The sequence below is a fragment of the Lipophrys pholis genome, assembly GCF_963383615.2.
Source record: "Lipophrys pholis genome assembly, chromosome: 12".
Classification (NCBI taxonomy): Eukaryota; Metazoa; Chordata; class Actinopteri; order Blenniiformes; family Blenniidae; genus Lipophrys; species Lipophrys pholis.
This window is the reverse complement of record NC_137641.1, coordinates 2,891,792-2,911,253: the sequence shown is the minus strand read 5'-3', so window position 1 is coordinate 2,911,253 and position 19,462 is coordinate 2,891,792. Positions and strand designations below refer to the sequence as shown.

Genomic DNA, 19,462 nt, shown 5'->3' with positions numbered 1-19,462 from the left:
GTCAGGGACCCACAGCTGGAACGAAGGAGGAATGGGAGACTTCCATTCTTTCATTATTAGTTTTTTTGCATCAAACAGACCCAGTTCCAGTTGTAGCAGGGACGGTCCCGATGGTTTGTGTGCAGCCAAAGATGATAAGTCCAGCATCAGGTTGGATTACAATGTAGATTATCGTATTTATACCTCAATAATGTCGAAAAGGATGGAAAATACTCTTCTAATCATATAAATAACGACCAAACAGGATTTATTAATCAAAGACAAACTCAGGACAACATTAGACGGACTCTACATATAATGGGCCACATCCAGAACTATAAAGAGAAGACCATGATTATTAGTCCAGATGCAGAAAAGACATTTGATTCAGTAAATTGGTTTTATCTATTGAAAGTGTTAAGAACATTTAAAATAAGTGATCTGATAATAAATAACATCAAGGCTCTTTATGACAATCCAACATCAAGAATCAAAATAAATGGTTATGTGACAGATCCTCTGGTAGTAGAAAGAGGAGAAAGGCAGGGCTCCTCTTCGCTTTGTATCTGGAACCATTAGCTCCACATATCAGACAAACACAAAGCATCAGCGGTATCACAATCAACCAAACAGAGCATCAAGTTGCCTGCTACGCGGATGATATCATGTGATTTTTAACCAAACCTGAAAACTCCGTTTCCCAGAACTGATGCACTTTTTAGAAAAAATAGGCCCGATGTCTGGTTATAAACTAAATCTTGAAAAAACTGAAATTCTCTCCTATTGGCACCCACCTAAACAATTCTAAGAGAATTTTCCATTCAAATGGCAAACAGAATCTCTTAAACATTTAGGAGTCACCTTTCATAAAGATTTATCACAAAAATGATACCCCCCTTTACTCAGAAAGGTCTTAAACTCTATCGCCACCTCAGTCCTTTTCTTGCTATGTCTGTACCTAATGTAGATGGTAAATAAGTTCTGTTCATGTCCATAATCCTTCAATATAAAAATCCCTGGATTAACGTCACGTTAAAAATGTGGCAGAAGGTGGTGAAGACATGTCGGAGCCATAAAATGCTCAAACGTTTCCCCTGGTGCGCCGAGGACACAGAATTTCTCCCCAACCTACTTCTCATTCATGAATGAAGATGATCTACACAGTTTTCAGGCCCTGCAGGCCAAACATGACCTCCAGCACAGAGATTGTTTCAGGTTCCTCCAACCACGTGATTATTTCTATCAGGAATGCAGAACGGTAATCGTATCAACTGCAACTGAATTCTTTCAAAGCTTAAAATCAGCCTTCAACTCAACTTTGAACAAAGTCATTTCTAAACTGTATGATGCTTTATTCTGTGCAGAAAATGAGAAAATGCTGTATATTAAGGAGAAATGAGAGAGAGAAGCAGGAATGAGGATCTCAAAAGAAGCTTGGGGAGATCTCTGTCTTTTTCAATGGTCATCAACCAGCTGGCTGGACGGACTGGAGAATGGGAGGAGATTCTTTAAAACACCAAATCAAGACAAATACAGGAAAACCAATCCCAGGTGTTGGAGACGGTGCGGCGCAACAGAGGCAAACCATTTCCACACATTCTGGGACTGAATACTTACTGGAGTGGGATTAGGACAACAATAAATACAGTATTCGACACCCAAAGACCCCTGAACTTTGAAAACCTATACTTGGGCCATATTCCTTGTTTGAAGCAGAGGAGGGAAACGAAGCTTTAGGCGGCGAGTAAAAAAAGCTATTACCAGAAAGTGGCTGAACCCGAATCCACCTACACTGGAAGATTGGCATGGAATTAATCTGTAAATATTCAAAATGGAAAAAACGACCTATTATATGAGAATTCAAAAAGACAAATTTGACAAAACATGGATTAAATGGATTGAACATACTGTATATATATCGAATATACTCTATGTGGGCGACTTGTGTGTATGTGGCTCAGTGGTAGAGTTGGTCGTCCAATAACCGGAGGGTTGGCGGTTTGAATCCCACTCTATCAAAAAAGTCACTACCGTTGTGTCCTTTACCCAGATTGCCTCGTATGAATGGTGCATGAATGTTGGTGGTGGCCGTTGGCGCAAGATGGCAGCCAGGCCTCCGTCAGCAGCCCCAGGGCAGCTGTGGCTACAGCGTAGCTTAGCATCACTGGAGGGACTGGTGTGGATGAATCATGGTCTCTGGACGCGCTACGAGTCAGCGGAAAAAAGTGCTAAATAAATCCAAGTCATTATTATTATTGTATAACCAGTGCAGATTTTGTATGACCCTTTCAAAGTTAAATGAAATCGTCCTCCGTCTCCTTTTTGCTGTCCTTTTTTCTCATCCCCTCTCTCTTCTTTTGAAGACCCTTTTCTCTGGAGAAAATTGGAAAGTGAGAGCACCCTTGGTTCAATTGTTCATATTGTTATATATTTTTGTGGGCAGTAAAATATGTGTGTGTAGTGGAAGTGGAAACCAGCACAGAAGTACAAGCTGTATGAATGTGGGCAAGTGACATCATATAGACATGCTGAAGAGCAAATATGCTCAATTGGACTCAGTGAAAGAATATTTCATATGTTCTCCAGAGTGCAAACGGCGGTTTGAGACTCTGTGGGGGACCAAGCCGCACCACATGGTGTCACTTTCAGACTATGGCCAATATGCCCAAATGAAGATGTACACAGTACTATCTAAAAATAAATGGAAAAGGATTATATGGAAAATATGAGTTGTCATAAATTATTACATTTATCAAATAAATAATAATAAAAAAAAACGCTTCGTTTTCACGTTTTTGATTCAGAAAAATTTTGTCTTTACATGACATTGTTTTAAAAACGATGTCTGTTTCCATGAAAACAGCCAATACATGATGGAGTTGGCATGTTGGGCCACTAGTGGGTGCTGTTGTGAGTGCAGCAGCGAGAACAGTGTGGCTGGGGTGGGTGGGCTCTAGCGGTGTGCAGTACTCCAAGATTTGGTATTGATGCGATACCAAGTAATTACAGGGCCAGTATCACAGATACCGATCCGATATCGATCCGATACCGATACTTTAATATTCAATGTTAAGGCAACATCAAAGTGCTAAATCTGGATGAATTTTCATGACCTTTCAGTGTTTTTATGATTTTTGCTTTGGTTTATTAATTAGTTTAACCTAGAACAGAAGTTTGGAAAAGTTTAAAGGTAAACAGAAAATACTTTATCATAATAAAAAAAATATACTCGAAGATTTTCTCGCAAACATTGTAATATCTGGATTTTCTTTTTTTTTAAATAAACAAAGTGTACAAAACCCCTTACTCCAGAACAAATTGGAGTTCAGGATGGAGCAGCAAACAGGCGTTACCTTCCTCCAGGTGATCATCAGAACCGTAGTCTGGGAGCCGGTTTATTACAGTTTTACTCTCTCGTGGGTCGTGTCTGGAACCGAATCTGTCTCTCTGATTCTGATGTGGAGTTGATGGAGGGAGGAGGGAAGGTGGAGTTGATGGAGGGAATCAAAACATACTACAACTTGTCATTTAAAGTGACATGCTCGGCGTGTAATGCAGGAGAAAACGGGAGAGAAACTAAAATGAAGTATCGATCTTATTGCACTGGTATCGATTCGATATCGATACCAATGTAGGTATCAATATAATTGATATTTGGATCGACCCGTCCAGCTCACTCAGAATGTTCCTGGCCTTGATCAGGAGGAGGGAAGGTGAGAAATAAGCAAACCACTTCCCATTCAGTGAAAAGATGTAGCTCTTTGTGTTTATAAAGAAGTATTTTAATATGAGGACGATTACGCCTCATTAAGACCAGACGGAGGTGATTGTATCTCTGGGAATCGGTTGTTCTCCTGCTCCCGATGTCCTTTACTCTGATGTTTCCTGTTGGAGCTTTTAACAAAAACAAGTTTCCGGTGCTTCCTTTGCTCCTGCTCAGGCGCAGCGCTGTGTGGTGGAGCTGAAAACTCAGGTGAACCAACTGGAGGCTGAGGTGGAGGAGCAGCGCTCACACAAGCAGGTGGCGCTGGTGGAGAACGAGCACCTCCGCATGGAGGTGGAGGCTCTGCGCTGCAACAGCGTGGCCAACGTGGGAGCTCAGATCGGCTTCAAGGAGGCGGACGGTGAGCGGGCGGGTCTGCGGGGGGCGGGTGGCGGGGGTGTTGCCATGAGGACAGACCTGGAACCCCCCCGGTGTTTGTGTTGTGGTTCCAGGTCGAGCTCAGGCCGCAGAGCTCCGCTTCAGCCAGCTGAAAGAGCGACACGCCGAGCTGGTGACGAGCCACGCCGACCTCATGAAGAAGGTAAACCGCCCGCCCAGAACCCTGTTTGAATTCATAACTCTTCTAGGATCCAACGGCTGTAGATTCTAGAACCTGATCCAAATACCAGGTGAAGATGGTTTGGAATTCCAGGAACAATAATCCAGCATGGACTCCTGACGAAGGATAAATTCTGCTTCCGGATGAATTAAAATCAAAACTTTTGATTTTGATCTGGTCCGTCCATCACAGCTGAATTTTTATAGAAACTACTTTTATTTAAGTCATTAAGTCATGCATGCAAGAAATATTGTCCAAGATGTTTTATTTATTTGACTTTTATATGATTGATACATATTTGTAATTCAGTTTTTTTTTTGTACTTTGACATTTTGTTTGCATTTTGTTTCTAGATTTTAAAAAGTGTCTTTTTATATATATACACAGTATATATATATATATATATATACACACAGTATATATATATTTGCTTGTATTTATTATATATACAGTATATATATATATATATAAAAATAAAAATGTTGCTTGTTTACCTGTTTAATGCTTTATTTTATTAGCATTTCTATTTAGTCATTAATGTCATGGTTATTCATACTTTTAGACATTATATGACAAAGATTTTTATTGTTTTCCTGTTTTCTAATTTTTTTAACTCCCTATTCATGTTTATTTCTTTAGTTTTTGTCTACTCTTATTCCCAATGTATTTTATTGAATTGATTTTAGTTCTGTATTCCTCTTTTAAAACGCAGTCCTCTCGAGGTGTTTTTACACAGAAACCCAACAATTCCAATTTTCTCAGTGATCATGTTGCTCTGTACCCTTTCCCTTTCCCAGGTCTCCTCCTGATTTCAGTCTCTCCTCCTCAGTCGTATTCTTTGTTTGCAGAACGCAGAAACGATGAAGATGCTGTCGGGCACCAAACAGGATCAGGACGAACTGCTGAGAGCCAAAAGCCAGCTGCAGAGTGAAGTGCAGAGCCTCCGCCTGGAGCAGAGGAACTCGGTGAGGCTCCACGTTTACCAGTGGAAACGCAAAACGTTCCGAGCATGTTGGGCGTCTGTTTACACAACAACGGTGCTCAGTCACGGAAAACACAACTTTTTGTAAACATTTCCCCAAGGTGGAACTATTAGAAAATGCTCCGACTCTGTCTCCATGGAAACAGGGGAAAATGCAAGTTTTTGAAATTCTGCTCTGCTCCTGCTCCTGTGGTCCACAGTCGTAGTAACTAGTAGTTCTGCACATGCTCAGTAGAGACAGTCAGAACAAATTTTCCTCCGGGGTGTCATGACTCCCAGTCCATATTCTCCTGGACTTGGTACTTTTATTTTGACAGTCACCGTAATAACAATCCAATATGGTACTTTTATTTTGACAGTCACCATAATAACAATCCAACTTGGTACTTTTATTTTGACAGTCACCATAATAACAATTCAACTTAGTACTTTTATTTTGACAGTCACCATAATAACAATCCAACTTGGTAGTTTTATTTTGACAGTCACCATAATAACAATTCAACTTAGTACTTTTATTTTGACAGTCACCATAATAACAATCAAACTTGGTGGCCTGTCAACTAGAAAGTCCGTGTTCTCCCAGTGTTCATGTTTAGAGCTTATTGTTCTGTGCGTGCGTGCGTGCGTGCGTGCGTGCGTGCGTGCGTGCGTGCGTGCGTGCGTGCGTGCGTGTGTGTGCGTGTTCATTAGTAAAAAGAAACAGCACCAACTAGTGGCCCAACATGGAAACTACACAGGTTTCAGTGTTTGTGTAAAGAGACTTCCTTTTCAAAAGGTTTCAGTGTAAAATGCCGAGCTTCTCTGGAATGAAAACACAAAACTACAGCCGGAGTTTCTCTCCTCCATCAGAACAACCAGCAGCTGCAGGAGGTGGAGCGACTCAACAAGGAGCTGCTGGAGCAGAGGGCCAAGCTGGCGGCGCTGCACAGCATGGAGCTGGTGACACACACACACACACACACACACACACACAGTGGTCATTCTGTCTTTTCCCTGTAGTTTTGCGGTCATTTTGTCTCTTCTTTGTAGTTTAGTGGTCATTTTGTGTCTTTCTTATAGTTTGCGGTCATTCCGTCCCTTCCTTGAAGTTTTGTGATTTTTCTGTCTCTTCCCTGTTGTTTTGTGGTTATTTGGTCTCTTCCTCGTAGTTTTGAGGTCATTTGGTCCCTTCCTCTTAGTTTTATGGTCATTCTGTCTCTTCCCTGTAGCTTTATGGTCATTCTGTCTCTTCCCTGTAGTTTTAAGGTCATTCTGTCTCTTCCCTGTAGTTTTGTGGTCATTTGCTCTCTCTCCCGGCCGTCTTGGCCTTTAGGCAGCCTCCCAGGCGAGCAGCAGCCTGGCGGCTCTGCAGGCGGAGCGAGACGCGCTGCTGCGTTCGGCGAGGGAAAAGGAGGCGGAGCTTTCGTCCCTGAGGCAGCAGGTGCAGCAGCAGCAGAGCGTTCAGGAGCTGCAGAGCGAACGGAGCAGCCGAGACCTCGAGGCTCTGAGAGCTCAGCTGCAGCAGCAGGTACGGCCCGACCTCCCCAGGTCAGACGCCATCTGAAGCCTCCTGAGCGTGTCTCCTGTCCCCACAGCTCGCCATCAACGCCGAGCAGAAGCTGGAGATCGAGCGGCTGAGACGAGAGCTGGACTCCACCAGAGCGGAGCTGAACCGGGCCAGTAGCGCCTTGCAGAGCAAAGAGATGGTACTACAGGAAACTCTGCACTCGTTAACATCAAGTATCAGCACAAATTCTATAACATGCAACACGTGTTCCCGTTCTGTTACATCCCCTCGTACTTCAAACTGCAGATATTCAGAGTCACAATGTCAAAGACTCACCTTTTGTGTAGTATTTTGTTTGTACCTGGAGTAACCTGAAGTTAAGCCAACCCCCCCCAGGAAGGACGTTAGTGAAACCTTGTCAGACATTTGAACCAGCAAACCAAACCTATTCAGTGTGTAAGTGTGAGTAATCACATTCACCCATTCACACACTCGCTCACACACCAATAGAGGCCACCGCCATGCACGGTGTTTCGTCCTTTACGGGCAGTTTGAGCTTCAGTGTCTTGCTCAAGGACACTTCAACATGTGGAGAGGGGGAGAAAATGCAAAAACGATGTTTTACGTTGCCATAGTAACGGGGCCTAAAACTGTCAGGAGAAATTAACGTTACATCATCCTCGACGACTCCACCATTAAATGATTGAATCTTTCACTTCCTGTGTTTTGATGTTGAAGCTCAGTGACGGTGTCGAGGCCAAAGAACAGTTTGTAGTTCTGAATGCAGTTAACACAATTAAAATGTGCTAAAAAGATACATACTTTAATTTGAAAGGTCATATGATGGTTATAAATGTTAAAAGCATACTCAAATTCCTGTTTTTCTATGTTGATAAAAGTTGATAAAAGAGGGTACTGCCCCTTTAAGACCGCTTACGCGCGAGAGACGCTCCCTTGATTTTGGAAAATAGTGAGACAGTGCTTGAGAGCTGGGAGCAAACGGTTTTCTTGTCAGTGTTTAGTCATTAATTAGCCAGCGACATTCTTCTGTAAGTCAGTGGAATTGTAACTTTGGGAGTGAGTAATGAAACTGGACTTTAGTGAAGTGTGTCGCTGGGCGAGCGACGGACGCTGCCTGTGGAATACGGTTTCTTGCTAACAGTTGACAATGGAGTAAGACCATTGCATGATGTCCATGGCGATTCAACCCAGTAGGACGGGCTCAGAGCTGACGATGGACATCATATGAAAAGTGTCTGTTCAACCTGCAGCAGCGACGCTCCGGCTCATTGATTCATGACAGTTTGTGGTTGTTGTGGTCAGAGCGGCTCCCAGCTGAGCAGCTCGCTGGCGGGGCTGCAGGTGGAGAGGGAGGCGCTGCTGCGCTCGGCGAGGGAGCAGGAGGCGGAGCTTCACTCCCTCCGTCAGCAGGCGGCGCTGCAGTACGGCTCCCTGGAACAGGAGCGGCAGCGCAGCGGCGCCGAGATCAGCAGCCTGCAGGCGGCGCTGCAGCAGCAGGTGAGGCCCGGTCGGGGACTGACTCTGTCTCTCCGTCTCCGTCTCTCTGTCTCTGTCTCTCACTCTCTGTCTCTCTCTCTCCATCTCTCTGTGTCTCTGTCTCTCTGTCCGTCTCTCTCTCTCTCTCTCTCTCTCTCTCTCTCTCTCTCTCTCTCTCTCTCTCTCTCTCTCTCTCTCTCTCTCTCTCGCCATCTCTCTGTGTCTCTGTCTCTCTCTCTGTCTCTCTCTCTGTCTCTCTCTCTCAGTCTGTCTCTGTCTCTCTCTCTGTCTCTGTCTCTCTCGCCATCTCTCTGTGTCTCTGTCTCTCTCTCTGTCTCTCTCTCTGTCTCTGTCTCTCTCTGTCCATCTCTGTCTCTCTCTCTCTCTCTCTCTCTCTCTCTCTCTCTCTCTCTCTCTCTCTCTCTGTGGGTCTCTCTCTCTCTCTCTCTCTCTCTCTCTCTCTCTCTCTGTCTCTCTCGCCATCTCTCTGTGTCTCTGTCTCTCTCTGTCTCTCTCGCCATCTCTCTGTCTGTCTCTGTCTCTCTCTCTGTCTCTCTCTCTCTGTCTGTCTCTGTCTCTCTCTCTGTCTCTCTCTGTCCATCTCTGTCTCTCTCTCTCTCTCTCTCTCTCTCTCTCTCTCTCTCTCTGTGGGTCTCTCTCTGTGTCTCTCTCTCTCTCTCTCTGTGTCTCTCTCTCTCTCTCTATGTCCCCCCCTGCCCACCCTGACATTGTGTGGGGTCCCCAGGCCTGCAGGGAGAGCCAGGTGAGGCAGCAGCTGCAGGAGGAGCAGTTCTGTCTGCTGCAGTGCGCCCTGGTGGAGGCCGAGGGTATTGTGCTGGACGCTGTCGCCAAAGTGGACGACCCCGTTCACGTCCGCTGCATCAGCTCGCCGGGTAACCTGACATCCGTCTCGCTGGACACTGTCTCTGTCCCTCTCTGGCTTGTTTCTGCCTCTTCTGTGTCGTTGTTTCTGAGTTCTGAGTTCACGTTTGGTCACTTTGGTTCTGGTTCGCTCTCTTTCTGGTACTTTTATCTGTTTCTGATAGTTGCTGACGGATGACGTGAGGTAATACTCACCAGGTTGTATCAGGTTTCTTTACGAGAAAGAGTACTCTGCAGTATCAGACCTGATACTGGCATCAGTAGATTTTGTGGTAGTTTGTAGCTGTTGGTGTAGTTTTGGGCCTGTTTCTGGTAGTTTAAAGACTCGCTGGTGGATTTTGTCTAAGAAATAATATTCGTGTCTCTTCGTGGTAGTCTTTTATTTTTTGTGTTGCTTTCTTTTTCTTTTTCTTTGCAGTAGTTTGTCATCTTTGTGTTTATTTGTTTCTTCAGGCCTCTCTGAGCTCGAACCTTTTCCTCACCGACTTTTATTTTGGAACATTTCGTCTGGCCGCTTGTTGTTTTCCAGATTATTTGGTGAACCGAGCTGAAACCACTCTGGCCTCCATCGATAAGCTGCAGCAGAGCCACACGGTCTACCTGGGGAACCCAAACGGTGCGTCTGGTTTGGCGTTGCGTTAATGAGACGATGAACGGATCTTAACCCCGCCCCTCTCCGCAGACGCCAGCGGCCTGCTGAGAGCCGTCACGCAGTTCTCTCACCTCGCCGCCGACACCATCGTGAATGGAGCCGCAACGTCACACTCTGTTCCCACTGACCAGGCCGACCGTAAGACACACACACACACACACACACACACACACACACACACACACACACACACACACACACACACACACACACACACACACACACACACACACACACACACACACACACACACACACACAGCGCGGTGATGTTGCGGCGCCCCCTCAGGGCTGACGGACGGATGTCGGGACTGTGCCAACCACTGCCTGCAGTTCCTGAAGGACCTGAAGCAGCAGGCCAGCCTGCAGCGGGCCGACCCGGCCGCCACCCGCTACACGGTGCAGCGCCTCCTGGCGCTGGGACAGGTCAGACCAGCACCGGTCAACAACTCGCCCGGCTTCACTTCAGAGGTTACACGGTTCGATTCCCCTGCAGGAGCTGCGTCCCAGAGGCCAGGACGTGCTGAAGGAGGAGCTGGGTGCCATGGTGGACAACGAGATGATCGCCACGTCCAATGCCATCGAGGAAGCCGTGCTGAGGATGGACGTGAGTACCAACCTGTCTGGGTTTCATCACATGATCCTGCTTCCTGGACCAGCCCGTCTCAAGCTAGTTTTAAAAAATTTTTAATTGTGAAGTCCCCGTTCGTTTCCCCTTCTCTTATTTTCTTCCATTAAAGGCTCATATTCTGCTATAAATCCACTTCCTAAAGGTTCTCCAGCAGTACTAATCGTCAATAAACCTGGAATGACGTGAAGACAGTCTGTCCTCTCTGTCCCTGGCTTGTTTCAGTTTTAAAAAGTGTGTTGCTCCAACCAGCCAATCAGAAATCAAACCCTATATAGTGTCATCGGGGGTTTAGCCAATCCCAATCGAGGTAGGCTCCTCCCTTTGACTCCTCCCACAATTAGGCAGCTCTGCCCTGGCACATGGCACCACGAGAGGAAGTACTTCCTCCTCTTCCCAAGATGGGCATGTGTGGGTGGAGCCAGTCCAGCTCACACAGACACAGCAGATTCTGAATGCAGCTCCTATGATCCAATATTCAAATGAGGAAAATCAAGGAGGAGCTAGAAACTTAGAATACTGAAGGTTTCTGGACCGACCAGACCAGGAGGAGGAGAACAGGAGGAGGAGGAGGAGGAGAACAGGAAGAGGACAGGAGAAGTTTAAGAAGAAAATACCATAGAGCAGTTTCCAGGTCTGCTCTAGTTTCTAGAAAGTGTCTGATTCTGAGTTTGTTTTTTAAACATGTTGGATTACTGATGAGTTCGGCTCCATTTACAAGTTTTTAGGTGACATTGCAAAACACCTGTTGCGTTTTGATGGTCTGTTTACAGGACCAAGGTCCGGCTCTCACCCAGGGTGGTCGCTTCTCGCTTCTTTCCTCTCCTCCCTCGTCTTCTCTGCTTGCTGCTCCTGTCTTGTCTGTCCTGTGTCAGCATCTAACAAGAGCCTCTCTTTACATCTCTATCCGAACCGAAACGGAACCATGGAATTGATCAGCTGGTCTCTCAATGCAATCAACCAAATTTTCACGACAAGACGATCAGACAAGGGACAGCCCACATGTCCCAATGGGACGTTTGCTGCCGGATCCACGCTCGACTCCTGGGACAGCTGGAGGATCGTGTGTCTGTCCATTCTTTCCATGGAGGACGTGGAAGACCTTTACATAACTGGATTGAAGATAACAGGTCTGCTGCTGATTGGAGCTGCTGGTTTCCTGATCTATCACAAAGTGGAGAAGACGCTGGCAGCTGCATTGGGAAGGACGCCAATCGTCCCTGAGGGACTGTGCCGGGCTTTGAAAGCTCAGACTCGTGTGATAAATGAACTCAAAGGTATGCAAGACGCGACTCTTTAACGTTTATGCGGAATGGAAACCAACTTGGAGAAATTCAGAGCTCTGCTGGAACGCTAAAAATGGCCACTGATTTGGAGCAGCATGGAGACCAGAGACTGAAGGACGAGAGAAAGCTGAAGACGTCCTGACCCAAAACAAATCTGATCTACATTCAGATTCCCTCAGACGTCCAGACGCTGAAGGCTGGATTGTTTTTCTATTTCTCCTGGAGGTGGATGTTAAAACGGAGGCTCTGTCCTTCCCTGATGTCTCCTCACACCCGTCCCACTGGGAACTTGTCTCTGTTCAGAACTATCAAGGCCGTCTCACAACATCAGACACTGGACTGACACTGCAGAGAGAAGCAACAGTACTGCTTCACCGCCTCTCTTTCCCCCAAGCTTTATAGGCAATTTCGTTGTACTTGTACAATGACAATAAATTCGATTCTGATTCTGAAAACTCACCTTCTCCATTGTGGCGGTGGAATCGCTGGTCCTCGTCCTGGTCCTGGTCCTGGTCCTGGTCCAGGTCCAGGTCCAGGTCCAGGTCCAGGTCCAGGTCCAGGTCCAGGTCCAGGTCCAGGTCCAGGTCCAGGTCCAGGTCCAGGTCCAGGTCACCACATTGGTAGTAACTAGTAGTTCTGCACATGCTCAGTAGAGACAATCAGAACAGTTTCCTCCGTGGTGTCATGACTCCCAGTCCATAATCTCCTGTAATAACAATGCAACTAGGTACTCTTATTTTGACAGTCACAGTCATAACAATCCAACTTGGTACTTTTATTTTGACAGTCACCGTACTACTTTGGCGGGCTGTGCATTTCAGACCCAGGCCTTCATTAGTGCCGGCCTGAGTCCATCCACCACTCAATAACTTTTAATGGCTACAAAAACCAAGTTATCATGCAGAAATGCAGTATAAAGAGCCTTTGTATCACTGATAGATACTCGTGGAGCCAGAATAAATACCTTTATGACCTGGCTGGTTTTCTGTCCCGGACGAAGACAGTTTATGACGAAGAAAACAATCAGAGTTCACGTCTCTCCTTCTGCTGCAGCTGCATAAAAAAGCTGCTTTTCCCAAAACTTCTGGGGGTTGAGGAGGGAGACGAACGTCAGTTGTTTTGGTCTTAAAAATATAATGGCAAATAACACAATCCTGAATCCTGCCATGGATGTTGTAGTGAGCACTAGTAAATCACACCAGACCTCCATGCTTGAGCGCTGCGGTGCGTTCAAAGACCTCGAGGAAAAGTCCCCGTTGAAAATGGTTTTGACAATAAATCTGCCACCAAATGTCTTTATCTTCTCCTTCAGCCATTGTAGGTTGATAAAACCTCTATTAAATCAACACAACTATATTTTGTTCATGCAGCTGCTCCAGATGCAGTCAGCTAGCTGGAGAGTGAACTCTCCGACCATCCAATCAGAGGGCTTGAATATTCTGACGTCACCCTAGGGCCTAGGCCTTCTAGAAGGTCCTGAGTCGTCAATATCTAAAGGAGGGCGCTGTTGCTTGATTTTGTAATGAAACTACACAGACGTGTGCAGAGAACAAAACACTATAAAGGTGAAGAAAATGTAGAGAACCTGACATCTGTATGGACTGATGACACATCGGATGATATCAGGGAGATTCTCAACTGTTAAACTACTGATCTGGAGGATAAAACTAGAATATGGACCGGGAGTCATACCACTACGGGTCGGCCATGTTTGTTTACAACTGGATGAGCAGGAGGGAGGGGGGGGAGATGAGCAGTAACAGGCTCTGGAGCCTCCATCAGTCTCTGCAGGAGGGATTAGCACCGTGAAAGAATCTTTCCACTTTGGGAGCCGGATTAAAAACTTTACGGACACAGTGGATCAGAACGCTGGTGTCGTGTAAACGGACCCCCCAAAAGTGAAGAAAGTTTTGCGGATACACTCGTATTCATTGTCGTGTAAACGGGGACGAGGAAAGTTTTCCATTTTCACTTGAAAGCGTAGAATCGGGGCCTCAGAGTAGAATGTTTCCTGACTCTGCTCCACTGGTTCCTTAGGAGATCCTCAGTCAGGCGAAGAAAGACACGACTGGGATCAAGCTGGAGGTCAACCAGAGGTGAGACTGTCCCCTCCTCCTCCTCAGGTCCTTCGTCTGTCCGTCTGTCTGATTTCTGATTCATGTCTCGTTCCAGCATCCTGGGCTCCTGCTCCGACCTGATGAAGGTGAGACACTCCTCCGTCTTCATCCTCGGAGGAGGTTTGATGGTGGGCAGTTAGATTAAACTCTAGTGTGTCTCTGTCCTGCAGGCCGTCCACATGCTGGTGACGGCAGCCACTGACCTGCAGAAAGACATCGTGGAAGGAGGAAGGGTGAGCAAAGAAAACTCTCATGACTCTGGCTGAGGAACCACAAATTGACTGATTTCTCAGGTGACGTGTTGAGTAGAGAAATAATTCACCACCATCCCTGGCTGTGGATCCTGGTTTGAATTCATGTGTGACAACAGTTTAATTCATCCCTGGAATACGTTTCTATGAACCAGTGAGCCTTTATGTGTGGAGTCAACCACCTGTAGGGGGCGTCACAGATCTGCTTCGGTAACACTGTTTAACTGATGCTGATTTTAAGGAAATTTTGAAGTTTCATTTAGAAATTACTGTTAAGTGAGTTTTTCATCAGGTTAAAAGTGTGAAATGTCGAGTACATAACCGTGGTTAACTAACCTCCACCTTCTTTGCTTCCAGGTGCTTTGATATTCATTCTTACATGTTTCTGTTTTCTCGGCAGGGCGCCGCTTCAGTCACAGAGTTTTACGCCAAAAACTCGCGCTGGACCGAAGGACTCATCTCCGCCTCCAAGGCTGTGGGCTGGGGGGCGACGCAGCTGCTGTGAGTGATGAACACACACACACACACACACTCACACACACACACACGCCTCTAACGCACACCTCCAACACACACACACACTTCCAACACACACACACACACACACCTCTAAGGCCCCGTTTACATGACGATGGATACGAGTATATCCACAAAACTTTCTTCACTTTTGGGGGGTCCGTTTACACGGCACCAGCGTTCTGATCCACTGCATCTCTGAAGTTTTTAATCCGGCTTCCAAGGTGGAAAGATTCTTTCACGGCCGCTAATCCCTCCTGCAGAGACTGATGGAGGCTACAGAGCCTGTTACTGCTCATCTCCCCCTCCTGCTCATCCAGTTGTAAACAAACATGGCCGACCCGTAGTGGTAAGACCCGTAGTGGTACGACCCGTAGTGGTACGACCCGTAGTGGTACGACCCGTACCCGTAGTGGTACGACCCGTAGTGGTACGACCCGTAGTGGTACGACCCGTACCCGTAGTGGTACGACCCGTAGTGGTACGACCCGTAGTGGTACGACCCGTAGTGGTACGACCCGCGGTCTATATTCTAGTTTTATGGTCCAGATCAGTAGTTTAATAGTTGAGACTCTCCCTGATATCATCCGATGTGTCATCAGTCCATACGGATGTCAGGTTCTCTCCATTTTCTTCACGTTTATAGTGTTTTGTTCTCTGCACACACGTCTGTATAGTTTCATTACAAAATCGAGCAACAGCGCCCTCCAGTGGCCCGGCATACTAACTACATCGTTGTCTCTGTGTCCGCTGCTGCAGTGTAAACACGCTCCTTTTTTTAACGGATTAGGTGTTGTCACGTGAAACACACACATCTCCAACACAGACCTCCAATACACACCTCTAACACACACACACCTCGGTGTGAGCCGTGACCTTTGACCCGTCGTGCTCTCAGGGACTCTGCTGACCGGGTGGTGGGGGAGCAGGGGACGTACGAGGAGCTCATCGCTTGTTCTCATGAGATTGCGGCAAGCACCGCCCAGCTGGTCGCCGCCTCCAAGGTACCGACTGAAGCCTGAAGCCCCGTTTACTCGTGACGATGCAGCGTTTTTGTGTTTTAGAAAAGTTTTGCATTGACACGGCAACATTTTGAAAATGTCTGTTTCTGTGGAAACGACAGAAACACTGAAAATGATGTAGTTGATGTTTTTGTAATGAACAAAAAAGAACCCCAACAATTTCAAAAAGTTGCGTTTTCCCTTGTTTAACATTCAATAAAAATGTGTATTATTTAACATTTGGAGTCGGAAGGAGTTTAACGGAAAAAAATTTGTTTAAAGAATTTTCTTACTTTACAGTTTAAAGTAATCTGAGATGTTAATCTCCAGATGAAGAATTAAAACTGTCAGTAGGAGCTATTTTTATTTCCTTTGTCAGGATTTATGACTTAAAAAAAGAAATGGAGAAAGTTAGACGAAATCTGGAAAATGTAATAATTGACAAACATAGTAATCGCTCAGAAAAACTGCGTTATTCCGTTTTATTGAAATGATATGAGAAAAGTCTCTTTGTGAGTCCGTTGAGCTCTCCCAGATCTTTTTTCTTTTTTAAAGTGTAAAAAAGCTGCTGTATTAAATTAAATTGTTGCTGTGACGTTGCAGGTGAAGGCGGATCGAAACAACAAGAAGCTGAACGTGTTGCAGCAGGCGTCGCGACACGTCAACGACATGGCGGCCGTGGTCGTCACCTCCACCAAACACGGCCAGCAGCAGGTCTCCGACCACGGTGAGGACAAGGACGAGGACGACAAGGAAGCAGTCTCAGCAGACACTTGGAAACTCGTCCAGTCAACACAGACGGACGTCTCGGTCGTTAAGAGACGTTCAGGCTCCTTTCGACTCTGTGTTTGGTCTCCACCGACACGTAAAGCACGTATTTTGCTTATAAACGGCAAAATACTGACGTTTGGTTACAAATTTACTTGTTTGAATTGAAACGATGGGATTAGTGAAAGAATGCCTTTTTATTTCTCTGCAGGTTTATCACAATAATTGACCTTCTTTGCACGGCTTTATTTTGCAGGTATAATGGACTTCTCCGGAATGTCTCTGATTAAACTGAAAAAAGAAGAAATGGAGGCTCAGGTGAGAGTTACAGGATGGGAATTAATCCTAATTCACAGATATGTTAAACTGATTTTAATTCAGGAGCCACAAACAAACCAATTTAATCTTGAGTTTTCGCTTTTGTTTTCTTTGTTGTTGCACACAAGATGAAAATGTCAAAAGTTTTACGGAGACCAAACAATTACTACAGAAAAGCTCTACAATCTCAACATTAAGCCAATTGTAATGACTTATTCTAGTATAAAATACAGTGAAATGTCCCAAAAACTTCTCCTATATCTGATGCATTATGGGAATTTTTACAAACTCCCCCTGGCAGCATGGCTTTGAGGCTAATGCTACCTTGCTAGCTTTCATGGCAGCTTCACTGACATGTCAGCTCGGGTCTCAGTGTTGTGTCCACTACTCTGAAGGGTCCCATAATATACAGTTGTTCCAACAGTTTTACGTCTGTGTCAGCTGGCCAACAACCCTGTATTCAATATTTCCGGTCAGAGTGAGTATCCATTACCAGAGGGAGGCGTTATGTCCCCTGATGATGTCATGAAGGGTAAAATGTCTGATTGGCCTGAATGAGCACACGTTCGCTAAGTGAGGTAGACGACAGACTTTCTCCACTTCTTGGGCCTCGTACAGGCTCTGGGGTCACAACACTTTTAGAAAACCATTGGAAAGTCAATTTCGCATAATATGTGTATTAAGAAATTAGTTTGAAAAGTTTTCTGACATTTTTACCCTTTGCTTGATGGTTTGATTGGCGCCTCTTGTGGCCGTCTTTGTTTTGTCGCTCTTATGTTTAGCCTGGTTACCACTCAGTAGTACGGCACGGTACAGTACGGTAAGGCAAAGTTAACCCAGAACCAACTCTGTTGCGCGGTTCCGCCGCAGCAAGTCAAAATAGTGCGGTTCTGGTGGGATGACAATCGTAGAAAGGCTGCGTTCTCGCTCCTCATGGAACCGATGTCCTCGGTACCTCAACGTAGGGGTTATGAAAAATGGCAACGGTTGGGTACGATTCTTTTGGTTCTATCCACACTTTTTGTCAGTGTAAAGTCCTTAAAACCATAGCGGCACACTCTGCACAGTGGAAACAAGGCTTTGGCCTCAATCAGTCTCCCCCCAAAAAGCTAAACGTGATTTTAAAGGTTTGAAACGTAAAGTTCAGAAGACTCTGGTGTTTGTTGTGTTTCCTTCAGGTGAAGGTCTTACAGCTGGAGAACCAGCTGGAGCAGGAGCGCGTCCGTCTGGGCGAGCTCAGGAAGAAGCACTACGATCTGGACGCCACCGCCATCGACGCCGCCGAGCAGGAGGACGCCTTCCCCCCGCCGCCGCCGCCCACACTGCTCGACCCCGCTGAGGGAGCGCCGTCCCATCAGACGGAGAGCTTCCCGTCCTCAAACCCATTCGCACCGAGTCAGGTGGCTACGTCACTGCCTCAGACCTACACCCCTCCTCAGACCTACACCCCCCCTCAGACCTACACCCCCCCTCAGACCTACACCCCTCCTCAGACCTACACCCCTCTTCAGACCTACACCCCTCTTCAGACCTACACCCCTCCTCAGACCTATACCCCCCCTCAGACCTATACCCCCCCTCAGACCTACACCCCTCCTCAGACCTACACCCCTCCTCAGACCTACACCCCCCCTCAGACCTACACCCCTCCTCAGACCTACACCCCGTCGCAGCCCTTCACCCTGAACCCAACACAGAGTCTCCCTCCTCCTCCGTCCATCTCGCTGTCTCAGCCCTCGGCGCTCTCCGCCGGCGGCGTGGCTCCGCCCAAACCTTCCTCCCACAGCGGCTCAGAGTCGATCAAACAAGCCTTCAAGAAGCCGAGCATCTTCACCAAATCCGGAAGTCGGCTGAAGAACGCGGTGAGTGTCGCATCTCATCCGCCAGCGCCGTCCGACCGTCTGAGGTTCTTAACGGTTTTTCTTTCTTTTGTTTGATCGCAGTTCAAACGAGGTGAAACTGGAACGGGGGAGTCCTGAAGCCGACCCAAGAGGACTTTATAGAAATTATATTTTACAACATTACATTATAGCTCAGTCGTTGCACCTTCGTAACTTTCAAAACTTTCCACGTAACTTAAACCTCCCAATGAAACGCAATGGATTTTTTTGTAATCATGCTGATGATTTTGTGATTTATTAAAAAACATTTCCCAAAATTCCGTTTTTTAATCTGTGTTTGGCTTTTTTAAAGAGTTTATTAGCCAATCAGGGTCCCTCCGATACCGATACCAGGGTCAGGTCCTATACTGCAGAGTACTTGTACTAGGAGAAAGCGCCCCAATATAGCCTGGCGAGGATTGCGTGTCATCTGTCAGCAACTTTGTCCACAGGTACACAATTCAATTCAATTCAACTTTATTTATAGAGCACCAAATACAACACAGTCATTTCCAGGTGCTTTTAACAGAGAAAAGAGAAAAACCCAACAAATCCACATGAGCAGCAGATTTATTTGCGACTGTGGAAAGAAAAACTCCTAACAGGAAGAAACCTTTGCAGAAACCAGAGTCAGAGGTGGCCAAGAGAGGACCAGGACTCCATGGTGTCCTGGAACTATTCCCCAAAGGAAACGGGCAATGTGAAGAGTACAGGACCTAATACAGAACTCTGTGGAACTCCATATCCAAGTGTAATCTGAGTTGAGGAAGCAGTAACATGAACCAAGTGGAAAATGTCTGGTACATGTTTTTGAGTAAATCTTGTTACAGTGCCCTCCTCTTCCTCCTCCTCCTCTTCTTCATCCTCCTCTTCCTTCTACTTCTTCTGCTCCTCT

The 19,462-nt window shown here is 46.2% G+C and overlaps 1 protein-coding gene across 1 annotated transcript in view; it reads left to right on the top strand.

The window, feature by feature from the left end:
• The window catches only part of hip1r (huntingtin interacting protein 1 related), a 33,549-nt gene extending 14,707 nt beyond the window's left edge, over window positions 1-18,842 (top strand). The window contains exons 13-33 of the mRNA XM_080476284.1: window positions 3,920-4,103; window positions 4,195-4,283; window positions 5,150-5,266; window positions 6,136-6,225; window positions 6,599-6,793; window positions 6,861-6,971; window positions 8,096-8,290; window positions 9,015-9,162; window positions 9,681-9,767; window positions 9,834-9,941; window positions 10,092-10,228; window positions 10,299-10,409; window positions 13,754-13,812; window positions 13,889-13,919; window positions 14,004-14,066; window positions 14,485-14,585; window positions 15,499-15,604; window positions 16,205-16,328; window positions 16,626-16,687; window positions 17,866-18,549; window positions 18,631-18,842. Of these exons, the coding sequence (XP_080332410.1) occupies window positions 3,920-4,103; window positions 4,195-4,283; window positions 5,150-5,266; window positions 6,136-6,225; window positions 6,599-6,793; window positions 6,861-6,971; window positions 8,096-8,290; window positions 9,015-9,162; window positions 9,681-9,767; window positions 9,834-9,941; window positions 10,092-10,228; window positions 10,299-10,409; window positions 13,754-13,812; window positions 13,889-13,919; window positions 14,004-14,066; window positions 14,485-14,585; window positions 15,499-15,604; window positions 16,205-16,328; window positions 16,626-16,687; window positions 17,866-18,549; window positions 18,631-18,666 (2,838 nt within the window). The 3' untranslated portion in view covers window positions 18,667-18,842. The remainder of the gene's footprint in view (window positions 1-3,919; window positions 4,104-4,194; window positions 4,284-5,149; window positions 5,267-6,135; window positions 6,226-6,598; window positions 6,794-6,860; window positions 6,972-8,095; window positions 8,291-9,014; window positions 9,163-9,680; window positions 9,768-9,833; window positions 9,942-10,091; window positions 10,229-10,298; window positions 10,410-13,753; window positions 13,813-13,888; window positions 13,920-14,003; window positions 14,067-14,484; window positions 14,586-15,498; window positions 15,605-16,204; window positions 16,329-16,625; window positions 16,688-17,865; window positions 18,550-18,630) is intronic.
• The last annotated feature ends 620 nt before the right edge of the window (window positions 18,843-19,462 follow it).